General features: G+C 43.8%; 1 protein-coding gene across 2 annotated transcripts; it reads right to left on the reverse strand.

The window, feature by feature from the left end:
- Window positions 1–198: 198 nt before the first annotated feature.
- LOC113016944 (zona pellucida sperm-binding protein 3-like) lies at window positions 199–8,149 on the reverse strand. 2 transcript variants are annotated; one of them, XM_026160162.2, is made up of 11 exons: window positions 7,710–8,149; window positions 7,518–7,620; window positions 6,957–7,075; window positions 6,758–6,876; window positions 5,694–5,797; window positions 4,844–5,021; window positions 4,524–4,641; window positions 1,376–1,467; window positions 1,156–1,250; window positions 491–658; window positions 199–351 (listed from the first exon to the last, which is right to left on the reverse strand). In XM_026160162.2, exons 1-11 carry the CDS (start codon window positions 8,064–8,066, stop codon window positions 227–229), a joined length of 1,578 nt encoding a protein of 525 aa, XP_026015947.1. In that variant the 5' UTR covers window positions 8,067–8,149; the 3' UTR covers window positions 199–226. The 2 variants fall into 2 exon arrangements, with proteins under 2 accessions (XP_026015947.1, XP_026015948.1); XM_026160163.2 differs by having other exon boundaries at window positions 491–628; window positions 7,710–8,146.
- Between the last annotated feature and the right edge of the window lie 9,360 nt (window positions 8,150–17,509).

Here is a 17,509-nt window from a genome sequence, read left to right on the forward strand (position 1 = left end):
CAAGAGTACCTAAGCATGCAAGCATCACTGTGGATGCCACCAAGCAGAAGTGAAAGCAGAAAAAGTTCAGCTGTGGAGAACCTTGATAACCCCCCCATGTTCGAATTTGGAATTTATATCCATTGCATAATGAACTTTGGTTAAATAGACCTCTGGTCCTTGATCTATACTTAAAGGGAGGAAAACAAAGATCGAGGCATGGGTATGAAGGCTTTATTTTCTTAAATCAGGTGCAAACAGAGTATCCAGTGGGTTTGCAAGGGCTGCTGCAAATCACAGTGCTGGTGAAAACTAACACCACAGCAAGCGCCATCCAGACTCCACACAGCAGGGCTACTGCTGAAAACAAGGCTGAAAAAGGGAGGATGAGGACAGAAGACAAATATTACCACTTCTATTAGCAGTTGAGAGAAAACTCAAGGGAGTGGGAACAAAGTCAAGTCAGAGTGTTTTTTTTAAAACCCCTTGAGTTGTTTTGTGGGTGTCTAACCAGCTCGAGTGACTTCTTGTGTCTGCTGCAGAGAAACTGGTTCTGGAGGAAGCTCAAGCGGCTCAGTCGACCCCTCTTCCAGAACGTTCTCCTCCAGCAGGATGGGGCCAAGAGCAGCCGTCCCCTCCCACCGCAGAGCTGCATAAAAATAAGCAAATCCAATATGGGCTGGAAGGGAAACAACAATCTTCTTAGTGCATTTAGCCAGCTGAGTAAACCATTCCCGACACGACTGATTGGTTGGACAATTAAAGGGATTAACTCAAAATCAATCCACCACATAAATGGCATGTGTGCCAAATGAGTGCAAGCAAGCTCGTCTAAACACGGGTGGAACCTCTGCTTGTGTAGGTTTGTGGCTGATTGCATTATACTCCATATGAATGCATTTAAACTAAATACAAAAAAGTACTTCTAAAATATGTATGTTTGCTACTTTTATGGCATTTTAGACAGCCTTGTATCAGCTAGTCACAGCCCCTTAACAAAAAAAAACACCTTTTTAAAATAATGTTTGCCAAAATTAAATCAACAGATTCTGCATATGCAAATGCTTTTCATAATGAAAGTGGTTAGAATAGCATAATTCCCCCCCCACTGGGCCGGCATCACATGTTCAGGACCTGTCCCAGGTTGTCATGTAGCGTCGCTTCTGCAAACTGTACCATCATTTGCTGCAAGGCTTCTTTTCCATCTCTGCGTGCCGCAGCTGGTCTCACAGCAGCTACACACCTTATTGTCTCCACCTGATGCCACCCATCTGTCCAGAGCCGAAAATGCATTGTTAGGAGGAAGTGCAGCAAAGCTTTGCATTAGCATTAGAGCCATGGCAACGAATCTGAAGGCAAACACCTGTACAGTAGAGCAATCTTTGTGTAAACTGACCTCTTGGCTTCAGACAGGAATGAGCAGGCTTTGTGCTCCGAGTCGACGGGTGCAGAGACTGGCGTTGCTTTCAGCTGACATGTGATGTAGAGCTATGAGAAAGTTAAACGACATGGAAATGTATTAGTGTTCAGAATGGATGTGCTATTGCTGTGCAAAATATGACAAACTGCATCAGTAATCCTGACAGGTATGGAGAGCCAAAACTGCCATAATTTAAAAAAAAAACAAAAACAAAAAAAAACAAAAACTATTTGACTCAAAACAAATATGCCATTAAATGGACCAAGAAGTTAAACAAAACCCCTTTAATCACACAATTTAGTGATTTATTTACTTCAGTACTCGTGGGCAATATACAGTAGCTTGCAAAAGTATTCGGCCCCCTTGAACTTTTCCACATTTTGTCACATTACAGCCACAAACATGAATCAATTTTATTGGAATTCCACGTTAAAGACTAACAAAAAGTGGTGCACACGTGAGAGTTGGAACGAAAATCATACATGATTCCAAACATTTTTTTACAAATAACTGCAAAGTGGGGTGTGCATAATTATTCAGCCCCCTTTGGTCTGAGTGCAGTCAGTTGCACATAGACATTGCCTGATGAGTGTTATAGACTAAATAGAGTGCACCTGTGTGTAATCTAATATCAGTAGAAATACAGCTGCTCTGTGACGGCCTCAGAGGTTGTCTAAGAGAATATTGGGAGCAACAACACCATGAAGTCATAAAGTTATTGAGAAATTTAAAGCAGGCTTAGGCTGCAAAAAGATTTCCCAAGCCTTGAACATCCCACGGAGCACTGTTCAAGCGCTCATTCAGAGATGGAAGGAGTATGGCACAAGTGTAAACCTACCAAGACAAGGCCGTCCACCTAAACTCACAGGCCAAACAAGGAGAGCGCTGATCAGAAATGCAGCCAAGAGGCCCATGGTGACTCTAGACGAGCTGCAGAGATCTACAGCTCAGGTGGGGGAATCTGTCCATAGGACAACTATTAGTGGTGCACTGCACAAAGTTGGCCTTTATGGAAGAGTGGCAAGAAGAAAGCCATTGTTAACAGAAAACCATAAGAAGTCCCGTTTGCAGTTTGCCACAAGCCATGTGGGGAACACAGCAAACATGTGGAAGAAGGTGCTCTGGTCAGATGAGACCAAAATGGAACTTTTTGTTCAAAATGCAAAACGCTATGTGTGGAAAACTAACACTGCACATCACTCTGAACACACCATCCCCACTGTCAAATATGGGGATGCCAGCATCATGCTCTGGGGGGGCTTCTCTTCAGCAGGGACAGGAAGCTGGTCAGAGTTGATGGGAAGATGGATGGAGCTAAATACAGGGCAATCTTGGAAGAAAACCTCTTGGAGTCTGCAAAAGACTTGAGACTGGGGCGGAGGTTCACCTTCCAGCAGGACAACGACCCTAAACATAAAGCCAGGGCAACAATGGCATGGTTTAAAACAAAACATATCCATGTGTTAGAATGGCCCAGTCAAAGTCCAGATCTAAATCCAATCGAGGATCTGTGGCAAGATCTGAAAACTGCTGTTCATCTAATCTGACTGAGCTGGAGCTGTTTTGCAAAGAAGAATGGGCAAGGATTTCAGTCTGTAGATGTGCAAAGCTGGTAGAGACAGACCCTAAAGGACTGGCAGCTGTAATTGCAGCAAAAGGTGGTTCTACAAAGTATTGACTCAGGGGGCTGAATAATTACGCACACCCCACTTTGCAGTTATTTATTTGTAAAAAAATAAATAAATAAATAAATGTTTGGAGTCATGTATGATTTTCGTTCCACTTCTGTACACCACTTTGTGTTGGTCTTTCACGTGGAATTCCAATAAAATTGATTCATGTTTATGGCTGTAATGTGACAAAATGTGGAAAAGTTCAAGGGGGCCGAATACTTTTGCAAGCCACTGTACATTCCTACCTTCACTTATGATAACGGGATCTGGGTAGTAACCAAAAGGAGGAGACTATGGATACAAATTGCAGAAATAAACTTGTTCTAAAAGGGTGGTCAGGTCTCTCCTTTAGACATTTGATGAGTTTTGTCATTCAGGAGGAGATTAGGGTAGAGTTTATACTTCTCCATATCAAAAAGGAGCTAGTTCAAAAAAGTTCAGGCATCTGGAAACTACCCAGATGAGGCGTTTTGAGTTTGTAACCCTGGGATCAGGCCCCGTGGCAGACCCAGGACCTGCTGGACAGATTATATCTCTAGAATTACTTGGGAATACCTCATCGTTCCCCCAGAAGAGCCCGTGTATACAGAAGCACATGAGAAATGTAGAAGGAAGAAATGTAGGAAACGAGAATTCTGAAATAAACCTTCAAAACAATTAAATATAATATAATTATAATTACTTCCTATTGCATTTCCTGTCTAACAAAATAAAACTGTAATTATTTAAATATAAATGGAAAATTCTAAAGATACAAAAAGGAAGAGACGGGTAAATAAAATGAAAACTTGATTTAAAATTCATAAAATTAAAGCAAATACAAATAAATACGAAACATAATTCATATAAGCTTTCCTCCAATTCCTTTGGATGTCACTGTGGTGCATTTCATAACGAATAATTTCTTTATAACCTTTTAATTTTGGCACTCTTTGTCCTCCACAGCCCGGTGTTTTCACAAACAACGTTAGCCCGTTTCACATTAGCACATCAATAGCAAAGTTTTTAGGCTCTTATGGATTCAAAGTGGCTTGCTGCATTTGGGAGGTAACGGTTTCTAAATGGCAAACTGATCAAACTTAATGTAATGTTACGATCCAACGCTGACGTAAAAGGCACACAAGAAAAGCTTTTCTGGAGTTGATACTGGCTCATATTTATGGCAGGGATCCTAAACCTATAAAATGGTTATCAATGGTTACCACAAAGGGCATTCATTTCCTCCATTTCCACACAAAGCTTCTGAGGATACTGTAGCCTTGAAACAACACTTTCAAAACACATATATTAGGTGTCGGCTTGCTATATATAAAAACTAACAGAAGGCAAGGAGAAAAAAGTAAAGTGGTTAAACTAACACCTCAGGTGCTGCAAATCGCACCTCTCTATAGTAGCTTCAGGATACGTGATCAGTAGTTTCAAAACTGCATAAACATCTTTATACTACTTACAGTCTTCCTGTCGTCTTGGTGGAACCTGAAGGCCTTCAGCTGGAAGTGGAGTTTATCCTCGTGGCTCCTCGGCATGAAGTAAGACTTGGATCCCGTCAGCTTAGTGTCAGTTAAACATCTCATGTTTGGAAAAAAAGAACAGGTGTGAGTTTTACATGCATAAATCTGCTGATTATATGCACCATTTGTTACACAACTGTAACCCTAACAGTAAGTCTTGATTATTATGTCTAGCGGACTCTTTGAAACAAAGACAGGCAGTGACGTATTTAGTGTCACTCTAAGGTACAGTATTCCACAGACGATCCACAGCTTCTCACCCGTGGTTGTTAATGAGGCTGTATCTGGGTTGTGAGTATGGATCTGGGTTCGCAGTGGCCACGCAGCTGTCCACGTAGACCCTCAGAGGTACGTGGTTACCCCTGAGGACCGCCGCCTCAATGTGCATCACGTCATTCAGGAAATAAACGCTGGAAGGCCTCTGCGACTGCCAGTCCTCTAATCAAATACAGAGGAAAAAAGTATGAGTGTAATGCTGGGGCCATCAATCCGATTAGATGAAACTAAAATGATGCCCGTGGGAGAGAGTGTGGCACTGTTTCAGCAGACAGTAGGATATCGGTACTGGAACAGTAAGAGAAAAATACTTTAAAGAGGACAATAAATGAATCATTAACCTGAGTAGGAAACACAAATGAGGTCTGTGCCTTTAAAAACTAGTTTAAAACTTTCATAATTTCCTTTATAACTGCATCCAGTCCAAACAGGGTTATAGTAAGTAAATCAGAGCTGGAGTACGGTTCTGCTCATATGATGACGATGATGAACACCAGTGTGGTGCGGTGCCTGTCTGCAGCGCATAGCTTAGAATTAATTAGAAAACACACAATCAGCAGTATATTGATCACTCCATTGTGCGAGTGACCCCGTCGGGTCAGCTGCGAACTACGAGGCATGTAATTTCAGCTCATCACCATGCAAAAGTTTCACTCCTGTTTATCAAGCCGGTGTTTAGCATCTTTAACAGTCGCGACGAAGACCGCGAGGCCTCAAGTGATTGCAATTACGCCTGTCGCCGGGGAAATTAGCCAGACCGGCTGGTGCACATCAAAAGTTTCTCTTCCCCTCAGAACATAAGCTCCAAGTTTGTCATTTCTGACCTGCCCTCACCTGTCATGAGATGCAGGGAGAAGTGCAGCCGCTGTTCCACTTGCATGAGGGACGCAAACGGCTTCGAGGTGGGTCTCAAGGCATCGCTGTTTACGTAATGCCTCCTGTGAAGACAATTACAGGAAGGAGGGGCGTTTCACTCAAGAGAGCCCCATCAAGGATGAAGAATATTCACGCCACGGACAGAAAGATAGGAGTTAAACATCTGCAGGTAAACATACCTATAAAAAAGGGGTTTGTGCATGGCTCACCAAGGCGAGTTTAGGGGCATTTTTAGTACTATATACTGTAGGATGAACTTTAAACCAGTTTAAGCTACAGTTCTCCGTTACTGGTGTGAGACATCATGCATCCTGACACCTATAGATGGTAATACTGACACGGTGCTACAGATTCATAAGCCCTGGAGGTAACTCTGTACAACCTGTGCTAACAGCTAGATTTGTATACTCTAGGAAATTTGGACGACCATCAGGCTCAGGGAAGTGAAAGTAATGAGAAAGGAGGGTGAATTCCTCTTGGTACAAAAGGTCTAATGATTGCATAAATGTCAGTTGAAAAAGATAAATATCTTTATGTTTCAATCATGTGGTACAACTTTTATTGAATATAATACGATTCCTGCCTCTTTCCCCTCACCCCGAACCGGTTGCTACAGATGGCTGCCCTTCCTTAAAGCTAGTACTTCTGGAGGTTACTTCCTGGTAAAAGGGAGTTTTCCTTCCCACTGTAGCAAAGTGCTTGCGCATAGAGGGTTGCCTAATTGTTGTTTTCTCTCCATTACTGCATGGTCTTTACCTGACAATATAAAGCATCTTGGTGTTGTCATTTGCTGCTATACAAATAAAAATGAATTAAACTGAATATTTAGAGAAAAAAAAAATGGCACTTGTGCATAGCTGCCTTAGGTTTGGTCTCTCCTATCCATCCATCCCCTCCAGCAACAGAGAGAAGGCAAAATGCTGAACTCATAGCTTCTGACATCACATTGATTACATTTATCCTTTTACAGACATTTAGAATGAATCTCTAACGAGCATGGGGGGTAAACCACAAGGCGTTACCTTTTGTAGTGGCACTGAATTACCACTTCAACAGGGTTGGTCTTTAAAATGAAAGTGTTGCTAATCGGAGTCGGAGAGTACATCAGAGTAAATGTGTAGATGATGGCTTCTTCAGTCATCTGAAGAAAGTATTAAACAGTTAAGAGTGAAGTGAAATGCACAATAGTAAATAGGCCTGAGAAAACGGAGCGCCACACACCGTCACTGTGCTGCCGCAGCCCTCCAGCTCTGTTTGAAACCCCAGGACGAGTTTCTCAGTGTCTACCGCAGCGCAGTCTCCTAAGGTCAGATCACTCGGACGGATCAACTGACCGTTTCCTAAGAACAAAGCGGAGAAGGCGCAGCTTAAATCGAGACCATTACCTGAGGCCATTTTATTCTTCAGTCAATAACACTCACGAGGAGTGGAGGTTCAGCCACAGGACAAACAGAAAAGTTTCTTAATGCACTGCTGTAAAATCAGCATTCGAGCACCCGACAGACAAGCCGAATGCCCCTTCACAGAGTGAAGAAATAAGAGGAAACGTAATATTGATCACCGAGACCATTGTCTGTGCCATTTGCAGTAATCAGCAGTGAGTATCCCATCTTCACTGTTCCATTCAATTTTCCAATTTGGGCCTCTAATCTAAACCTTTCCTTTTTAGACATCAGAGCAGAAGGTATGTTAAGTGGACCTGTGCCGGTGCCACTGCGGATAAAAAAATAAAAAAAACCCTGCAAATCCGATCAATTTAAACAAATAATGGGCAGCCATTACCTAGGAAGTTTCGCTTGACCTCAATGGTGACCTTTACTTCGCCACAGTGCACCACTACACTGTCAGCTGGCACAGGAACCTGCTCCTCAAACTTCACTGGAACCTGGAATATCATCCGAATGGATTATATAGTTCAGAGAATTCAATAATTGCTATGTAGCTGTCCAAAAATAATTTTTTTTTTTACACTACCTTTGATTTCTGCTTGACTGCTAGGTTTAGATCTGGGTCTTGTTCCTGCAATTGTGACAACTCTTGAGTTTGGACGGTCTCCCCCTGCTCCAGCTGGGAAGGTTTTTGCTTCCTGAGCTGGTGGCTCCTGACCCGGTAGCTGACAGGAAAGCCGGCCGGATCCTTTTGTTCCATCTCGCTCGAGTGACGTCCGGCTGTCTGCAGTGATCTTGGCAGCTGCGAGCTTGTTGTCACTTGTTCTTTTGGGATTTGGCTAAAAGTGTCATTGGTGCTGACGTTTAACCAATTTTGTGTAGCGAAGCAGAAGTTTCCAGCTAAGAAGAAAAGCAGAAAGCTGAACACAAACCCCAGCTCCATTAGAAGTTTTCACAAAACAAACAGCACTGCTGTGCTTGTCTCTTCACCAGAAATCAGGTATAGGAACTTGGCACTGGCTCCACCTACTCCTAATGACTTGATTGGATTCCAGCCTGGAGTATTTCAGTATTGATTGCTGCGCTTGCTCCATTATACAGCACCAAATCACAACAGCAGCACCTCAAGGTGCTTTACTGTAAGATAAAGATCCTACAATAAAACAAAGAACACTCCAAATATCAGATAACTCTCTATGAACAAGCAGTTGGTGAAAGTGGGAAGGAAAAACACCCTATTAACAGGAAGTAACCTCTGGCAAAACCATCTGCCATGACAGGTTGGGGTGAGGGGGAGGCAGCACAATAATGTGTATATTTGTATTGTGGGGAAAAAGGCGGGGTTTGTGTTCATCTTTTTGCTTTTCTACTTTAGCTGCGCTACACAAAATTGGTTAAACGTTAGCACCAGTGACACTTTTAGCCAAATCCCAAAAGGGCAAATGCTGCCATCTGCTAAATGTCCAGCAATGAACAAAGACTTTTATAAACAGAAACAAGCCTGACCCCCTAACAGTAAGTGGCTTTCACGGCCCTCGTGAGGCAAATCAATCTACGCTCTCATGGAGTTTGAGCCCCCCGCCATCCCTCGTGTTTTGATGCTGCATGATCTTGAATGTCAAGGCGATGCGGTCAGCAGTTAGCAGAGTTCAGCAGAGATGCTCATAAAACTGAGATTTATGATCATCCACTGAGAGATTTCACAAATGTCACCACCGCCGCTACCAAATGTATGAGTGTGTGTGTGCTGGTCAGCGGCGTGTATGACGCGTAACAGGAAGCATGGGGTGTGTCTTGAGGCTGTGCCAGCAGGCATGTCAGTCTTGCAGATGCCCTGCTTTCTTCTTCACCTGTTTTCATTCGACCTGTCATAAATATCATCAATGGTTTATGGTCTGTTTAAGATCTAAAGTTTGATAGATAGATTGCCTTGCTCCATATCATTTATGGTCCCTTTAAAATCTTTCTAAACTTGGTAATGCAATGCAAACCCAACAACTTGTTACTGTCTTTCTAATTGCATTTTCTGTGCCTCAGAGGCATTTCCAAACCAACAAACAATATAAAGTCAAAACATTTTCAATAACAACACAACAGAAAATGTGAAGTATTTTGGAATACACCTTGAAGGATAACGTTTTCCTCAGAAAAATATGTTTTTTGCTGTGCCTTGCTGCACAGGCAGTCAGTCCATGAGTGTATTTCAGTCTATGCACACCTCCAAGATGCTTGTATTTGTTCACAGTGTGGATCAGTTTTCTGGTAATGAAAGTGGGCTGGGTTGATGGTTTCCTCCTAAAATCAACTGACATTTCCTTTGTCTTTGCGGTGTTGAGGATGAGATTTGCACTCTCACACCATTTAATAAAATGTTCAGTGGCGCATGTCTTTCCTTTCCATCATATAAGAGGCTTGCTAAATCTGGATCATCTGCATGCTTAATAAATGTCTGTTAGGAAAAGAGTTGGTATACAAAATAAACAAAAACAGAGATAAAACACAATCCTGAGGGCAATCAGCAGCAGCTCCTTGGAGTAGTGGTTTCAACATTCGCCTTACGTATGTGAGATCTTTGGGTAAAGAGTGGGCAGAGACACAAACCCAGCCTCAGGGAGTCACAAGCTAGTGTACTGCTAGTGCTGATCCCAGATACACTATCCAGGTCCCAAGCCTGGATAAATGGGAGCGTTGAGTCATGAATTGCACCTGGTGTAAAAAGCTGTGCCAAATCAAGCATGTGGATCTACTGTGGTGACTACCTTTAGTGGGGTTACACAGTGGTGCAGTGGTTGGCACTATCAAGAAGGTTCTAAGGAAAACTAGAAGTTATCACCTTATTCCAGATTGGGATGTTGGGAATTTTCTGCCTTTGAGTAAATGGATGGATGGAATTTAATGCTACTAAAGTTCCAATACCATCCCATATGTTGGACAGATAATGTGAATGCATTCATCCATCCGTCCATCCATCCATCCATTCATCCATCCATCCATCCATCCATCCATTCACTTCCACTTATCCTTTTTCAGGGTTGCAGGGGGTGCTGGAGCCTATCCCAGCTGTCATAGGGCGAGAGGCGGGGTACACCCTGGACAGGTCGCCAGTCTGTCGCAGGGCTAACACACCGGGACAGACAACCATTCACACTCACATTCACTCTTATGGGCAATTTAGATTTTTCAGTTAACCTATCCCCACAAAGTGCATGCATACAGTACATATTAAATGTACTGTATGTACTATTAAATCGTTATTTTACTTCAAAAAATGTTGGCTAACTTCATGTATTGGGTAGATTAACATGTACATGTAATATATCCTGGCCCCCAAACCTGCACAGGGTATCTACCCCAGTGCTAAAAGTGAGCGTGGTGCTCTTTTCATCCAAGGTGTTCCTTTTTCAGTCCAAATACAATTTCACTTGTTTCCAAAAACAAGTCTGGTTTAACCAGATGTTTTTCGCCCACTGAACCTTTCCGCAGCTTTTTTGCCGTCATATGGGTTTTGTTTCGGGGTTTTTTGCTTTGCCCTTCTGGCCAACAGATGTGCAGCTCTTTCAGATCTTGTTTGGTCCATAACTGACCTTTCCTAATGCAGTTTCAGACAGAAGCAAGCTGAAGACAGTGAAATATATTGTCTGTTGGCACGGATTTCATTTTCAGATCCTCACTTGGTTCAAGGAAGGGGTTGGGATTGTCACCGTGCGACCAAAACACTAATATTTAACCTTTCGAATTATTTCAGGCTAAAGAAGTCAATAAACGTCTTCTACAGAGTGCTGTAGGAGAGAGTGCACATGTCACATTAGTTGGGGTTTTTTTTTTTTGGCTTTTTAAAGCGTATGGCATAAAAAGCAACCACTGGCACCTGTAATTTCGATATATCTGAGGAAATAAACTCTATTTATGCAAAACTATAACATTACCTCAAACAAAAACCATAATAAGATCTTCTTGGGGGGGAAAAATCCTGCTTTAAAAGCTAAATGAGTTTAAATAGCTTCCCCTTGATACAGACACACTAATCCTTGCTGACCTACAGGAATACATTATAGCTCTTTTTCTCTCTCAGGATCTCCCTGCAGACTACCCAACAGAGAGGCTGCTATTGTCAGGAACTGGCTTTTATCTTTTGCTGATCACTGGCAAAACAAAGAGAGGTGTGTGTATGTGTGTGCTAGTTTGGGGGGGGGAGTGAAATCAGTCCATCCCTGCCAGTCAGACCCCCGCTGCCGCCAATCTCTAACTTGGTTAGCTCCCTCTAATTTGGCCCCCGGAGGGCCCTAATGTGGTTCCCTGTGGGGGTTTGTGAAAGGGCCTGGCAGCTTCTACCCCTAAGCGCGCACACACACACACACACACACACACACACACACACACACACACACACAGCTGCCACTCCCATCAGCTTCTGTTTCCAATATTCCTGATGCATTTTTGAAACAACAAGGACAGGATGATGCAGGTAAAACAGGCCGATTCTCTGCTAAGACAATAAACACACACACGCGCGTTCTCCCACTCACTTCTACCAGATGGAAAATCATCAAACGCCATGGCACACCGACAACACAGATGCTCAGAGAGAGCAACACGCGCACGCACACACACACACACACACACATACATGCAGGAAAACACACGTGTCCCCTGTCACATTTTGCTGACAGCACAAAGTCATGGAAACAGCTCGATTTGGCCCTCGCTGCACTGCGCCATACGGATTACGGTTATGGAGGCTCATTAAAAACATGTAGTGGGAGATGGATTAGTTATAGCCTGCTGTTGTGGTGGGCGAACAGCGCTTCAAGATCAGCGGATTTCTGTGCGTTTTGTCAGCGCTCATGTGGCGGTGAATAGGTTTTGCGTGGGATAGGGGAGATATTTCTGAGGGATATTTTGCCTTCCAACACGTACTGCCATGTGCTTTTAAGGCACTGGCATCATTTATGGGGCCACTGCTTCAAACTATCTTGGTAGATTGTCAGACTTATATAAGTCTGACAATCTGCCAAGATAGTTGAAAAGGTTGAAACTGAAGCACGCGAGGGGAAAAGAACCAAGGAAGTAAGTGTGAGAGTAAGAAGAGAAAGTGAGAAAGGCCTGGGAGTAGAAAGACCGGGGGAAGGGAGGGAGAAAGTCAAAACAAAGGAGGGAGAGGAGAAAAATGTGGCTGGGGTCAGTGAACCTTGGGGTTGGGGATAACAGACAAGCAGCTCTGTGGGTCCCGGCGGGCGCAACGTGAAATAACAGCACGCTGGGCTCTGATTCACGGCCCATCAGCGGCCATATCCAACACATCTCCACACAAGGACGCACATTCTGCTTTCACACAGTCTCGGGTACAAACTCGCACATAGGGTTCGTGCACAGGCACACACACACACACGCACGCATGCAGGGAGCTAATGGACTGTTATTAAAGACATGCATCACACTGCGTCACCTACTGACCACACGCAAAGCCCTCCACACATCTGCACATTGCTGCAATGCACACACACACACTAGTGGGATAACAATCTCCCAGCACAGCAATAACAGCTGATGTATCATTTAGCAGAGAGCTGGAAGTGACACGGCGAGGTGACAGTGACACAGACACACTCCTAACTCTGACAGCAGACACCGCTGCCCGCGCTCCACACAACCTAACCTCGTATTTTAAACACAACATCCGTGACATTTCTCATGAAGCCGGCAGCGTCTCCCTCAATGGCCTGCGAGCGGCCTTTGTCACGCTGTAAAGGTCTTCGGCGCTGGCTGATTGACAGGTGTCATCACCCCCATGCAGAGGAACAATGCGCTGACCTTAAGCCTCCACTCGGTCCTACATCGCGAGTGCTCTCAGAAACTTTCCTGTTTTACGATCTGATTTATGCACAAATGCCTTCATTAACTTTGTCCAGTCTCTAATTTCACACTTTCTAATTTCACAGTTCACACTTTGAGGTGGAACACTAACCCTAATCCTGTCTACAGAAACTAGAGGAATATGAAAACTAACTTTGTTTCAATTAAAAACCAAATCACTAAAAGCAGCCACTTTGCGTTGTAGGGTCTTTGCCCTCCAATAAAAAACGAGAATGCCCCAACGACTCCCTGTGAGCAAGCACTTGGAGACAGTGGGAAGGAAAAACTCCCTTTTAACAGGAAGAAACCTCCAGCAGAACCAGGCTCAGGGCAGGGTGAGCAATCTACGGTGACTGAGTGGATGGAGACAGGAGAAAAGACACACTGTGGAAGAGAGCCAGCGATTAATAATAACTAATGATTAAATGCAATCACAGTGCATCATGGGAAGTCCCTGCCACCCTAGGGCTTTTGCAGCATAACTAAACGAGGGTTCAGGGTCACCTGATCTAACCCCAACTATAAGATTTCTTAAATATTAACGATAGACGAAGATTACCCGTCTACGTCACCTGTAAGGTTTCCTCACTTTTAAAGCCAGGAGACGACAGGAAACAAATGATCTGAACATATTAACAAAACACGTGAGAAGGCTTTTAACCAAAGTGCCGTAAGAACGTGGGTGGCCCCACTGGGAATCAAACGTCGAAAGTGTTAAGAGCCCGCGGACCGTGCCGCACTCATGACCTCACTGTTTTTATCCCAGTGTTTACGCTCGCAGAACGGCTCGCAACGATCGCCACAACTTCTGTTGTGGAAAGGGACTTAAATGGTGCGTTTTTGAGAGAAGAAAAGGAAGCTAAAAACCTGCCTTCCTTACATGGGCATATTTGTGGCGCGCACATGCTCACATAAAAGTCTCGCAGGCCCCCCCGCCCCCACCCCTAACTCCACTACTGTCTCCTGAATCTCTCTCTCTCTCTCAGCTATGCTGCAATTCAAGCCTTTTGTTTAATAAACAATTTGTCAGTGATGTATCGAACTCCAGCTCTAATTTGATTGTCTGTGAAATGTGTATGGAGGTGGCTGCCTGCTCTCTTCCTCCTCTCTCTCTCTCCCTGTCTGCAGAACCAGCCCCCCCCCTCCCAGCGTACAGGTCCGTGCTCGTGGTGCATTTTCAGCCTGTGTCTCTTTGCGCGCAGGGATGAGGATGGAAGAGCAATCCTTAAGGGTTTGCAATTACATCTAAACGGCATAATCAGACATGATGGATGGCTGTTGCCTCTTCCACAATGTCTAGACCTCAGCTCTAGCGGTGCAACAAGGTTATAAGAGAGTGGTAGATGATGAAAGATTTAATAGTTTTGTTCTGCTTTCCTCAAACTCTGCTACCTGTTTTTTAGTTTTTATTTAACCGTTTATGTCCCCCTCTCTGGCGACCTTGCCGACATTTGAACGATTTAAGCACCGACAAATCGGTTTGTGTTTTTTTGTTAGGGGTTTTTGGGCTGAATAACTTAATTCTGATATTTTGCAGTAAAATGGGACATTTAGGAAGGACATATTTTTTGGATGGTTTAATCCTAATTAAACCTCAATTCTAACGTTTTTTTCTTTCTTCTAAAGGAGAAATCATGGAAGGATTTAGTTATAATATTATTCAAATGCTTAAAAAATAAGCAATTCCAGCTTAAAACAACCCATTGCGCCGCTTCCTGTATGATTGCTGAACTTGTGTTGGCCAATAGGTGGCACTGTGGGACCAAAAGTTCATTTCTAAGCACCTGGTTGAGGCAGCACCGACTCAGAGAGGAGCTGAGCACAAGCACAACCCGGTAAGTGCTGGGTGGCAGGTAAAATGGTGTTAAGGTTCTTAAAGTTGTATTCATCCTACATCCTTACAGTCAGAATTATATGGTTCATTCCAGCCATCAGGCTTGCAAATAAATGCTTTGGAGATGCCACAATGATCAATTTAGGATCTGAGGTAAGATGTTAAATGGACAGAATAATTGGGAGACTTCACTCTGGCAATTTCTTGCAAGGTTCTTGCAATTATCTTGGACAATTGCATCCTTTGACTCGCCAGGTGCTTTAATTGAAACGAGAGCAGTTACAATATAAGACAGTGATTATGCACGAGGGAAGAAGAAAAAAAACGCATTCATCTGCGAGAGTGTAGGTGCTCAAAGCTCGTGACTGCTCGCAGACACGTGGACAGGACTTGTCAGTGCTGTCAACAAGCTGACTGGTAAATAAAAAGAGAGAGGTAGCTTTGTCAGCTGTAATTATCCAGATGGGCCACGTGTGTGCGTGCATGTGTGTGTGTGTGTGTGCAAGGAGTGAAAAGCAGCTGGTAAAGACAAGAGATTGTCATTTCCAGAAAACAGACATCTTCCTTTCAGAGAATGGTCAGGAGCTGCTGTCACTCGCATTGTTACCAAAGAAGAAGAAAAAGAAGAAGGCAAGGGGGGGAGAGAGATGTGAGAAGCGGCCTCGCTTCCTGTAAAATGAATCTTTGATTGTGCTTGTTCATTCTGTGACATCACTGGGGCGGAGGCGCCCGGCTTTCCCACGAGAGCCTCATTACCCACAATCCCAGAGGTTTCACGACGATGTTGTCATTACCTCAGTCGCTACCATCTCTCTCTCTCTCTCCCTCCGTCTCTCCCTCCATCTTCCTCCTTCTCCACCCTGCATGTCTTTCTGCTTCGATGATCAGGCTGTCGCTCGGGACCATCACACAGATGTTGGTACAAAAAAAAACTAAACTAAACAAACAACTCAAAAATAGACATGATCCCTGTCAGAAACACACAATTCACGTCCCAGGCTGAGGCTGTTTTTGTGGCTGATGAGAACAGAAGAGAAGAGAAGGTGGAGGCATGTCTTGCCACAGTCCAACTCTTAATCTCCTCTGATCAACAGGCTTGTGGTGCAGCTGAGCCCACCTCACACGACTTGAAATGAGCTCTTACCCAGCCTCTGAACCCACCACCGTATGAGTGCTTCCTACCTGCATGCTGGCCATGTTGATCACAGTCCTTTGATCAGATCTACAGCTTTCCAGACACGACTTGATTTACCCACCGTGTAGATGAAAAAGCCTCGTGCGCAGATGGGGAGAAATGCGGCCTCGCTGTCTCGTCTGTTTGTCGGTGCGTTTGTGCTTCTGCAAAGGCGCTGCAAGGAGGAACTTGTCCTCGGGCATCTTTGGCCATGTGCACCCAGTTATGCTTGTTGTTACCCAGAGCTGGCCCTGATATTTGCTGCTGCGTTTTATCTTAAGGGTTCCTTTAGCATCAAAACGTGGCGGCTCCTCCTTTGCAGCGAGCTATTAAAACACCCACGCCAATTTGATCATTGGAAACGTGGCAGAAACAAACGACTTTGTGGAATAGCCGCCGGCGGAGAAATCATTCTTGCCCTAATGTTGGCTGCTCGCAGTTCTGACAATGAAAAACAGAGAGGCAAAGGGAAGTACTTTCACCCCCACACCCTCGACTCTCCCTGTGACATTCGGGGAGATATTTACCTTGTAAAGATCTTGACATTTTGCTGCGCGCTCTAATAACACTCTGAAATATGAATAAGAGTGCAAAGAGTGGATAGGAGCCCTGCAGAGCTTTTGTTAACAGGTATTGATTGATACCGAGGGGGAAGGAAGGAAGGAGCTGAGCCATGGGAGGACCATGGGGAGCCACTTTTTACTGATCGTCTATTAACCTTGTCAAAAGACCTCGCCCGCTGCCTCACGCTGGCCAGGGGCATCCTTGGTGGTCATCACAGCCTCTGTGATTTTCTTATCAAAGCAAAAATCCAGCCTAAAGCGTAATTCTCAGCTCAGGCTGACGATGTCAGAAGCCCGGTCGATGGACGGATGTCAGTATTGCTGTAATACAGGGAACTAGGTGACTCAAATCTTTTCAAAGAAATTTGCAGTGGTGCCCTTGTCTGCACGCGTCATCCACTCTAAAGGCCATTTGAGCCAAACAACACACGTTCTATTATTGCAGTAAGAAAAATGATTTCTTATGCTTACAGAAGTTATTTCCATATACTTCCTGTGTGGTCGTTTTATGTTGCAGTTAGCGGACCAAAGCAAATGTCTGCAGATCAAAATTTTTTATAGGAAATTATCTCAATGGGATTTGTTTCTGAAATTAGTTTAACTGAGATCCGGTGTATTTGTACATTTTATGATGAAGCCTAGAAAAGAACAAATACAGTAAGACCTTGAAAATACTTATATAATATAGTGAATATAGTGAAGACTGCAATCTTACAGCAAATATGACAATAACAACAAAAAATTTTGAAATCTCTGTGGGTTTGTTAGTTTTCTATGCAATCATCAAGTGTTGTGCAACCAAACTTGTCACTTTGGGTCATCTTAGGCCTCTGAAGGTTCTTATCTATATCAGCTATTATGATGTCATAAAGTTGTATGGTAACCGCCCAGCAACGGTCTAAAATTACCCGTCATATAGCTACAATAGTTTATGAAAGGATACTATTATTTTAATTTCATGA

Source organism: Astatotilapia calliptera, chromosome 23, assembly GCF_964374335.1.
Source record: "Astatotilapia calliptera chromosome 23, fAstCal68.1, whole genome shotgun sequence".
Classification (NCBI taxonomy): domain Eukaryota; kingdom Metazoa; phylum Chordata; class Actinopteri; order Cichliformes; family Cichlidae; genus Astatotilapia; species Astatotilapia calliptera.

Bases quoted from the DNA above. Each gene is read 5' to 3' on its own strand.
- LOC113016944 (XM_026160162.2), bottom strand. From the start codon at position 8,066: ATGGAGCTGGGGTTTGTGTTCAGCTTTCTGCTTTTCTTCTTAGCTGGA. The intron at 7,621-7,709 runs GTAGTGTAAAAA...ATGATATTCCAG, and splicing joins CAGTCAAGCAGAAATCAAAG to GTTCCAGTGAAGTTTGAGGA. The intron at 1,251-1,375 runs GTCAGTTTACAC...GGCTCTGGACAG, and splicing joins TTCCTGTCTGAAGCCAAGAG to ATGGGTGGCATCAGGTGGAG.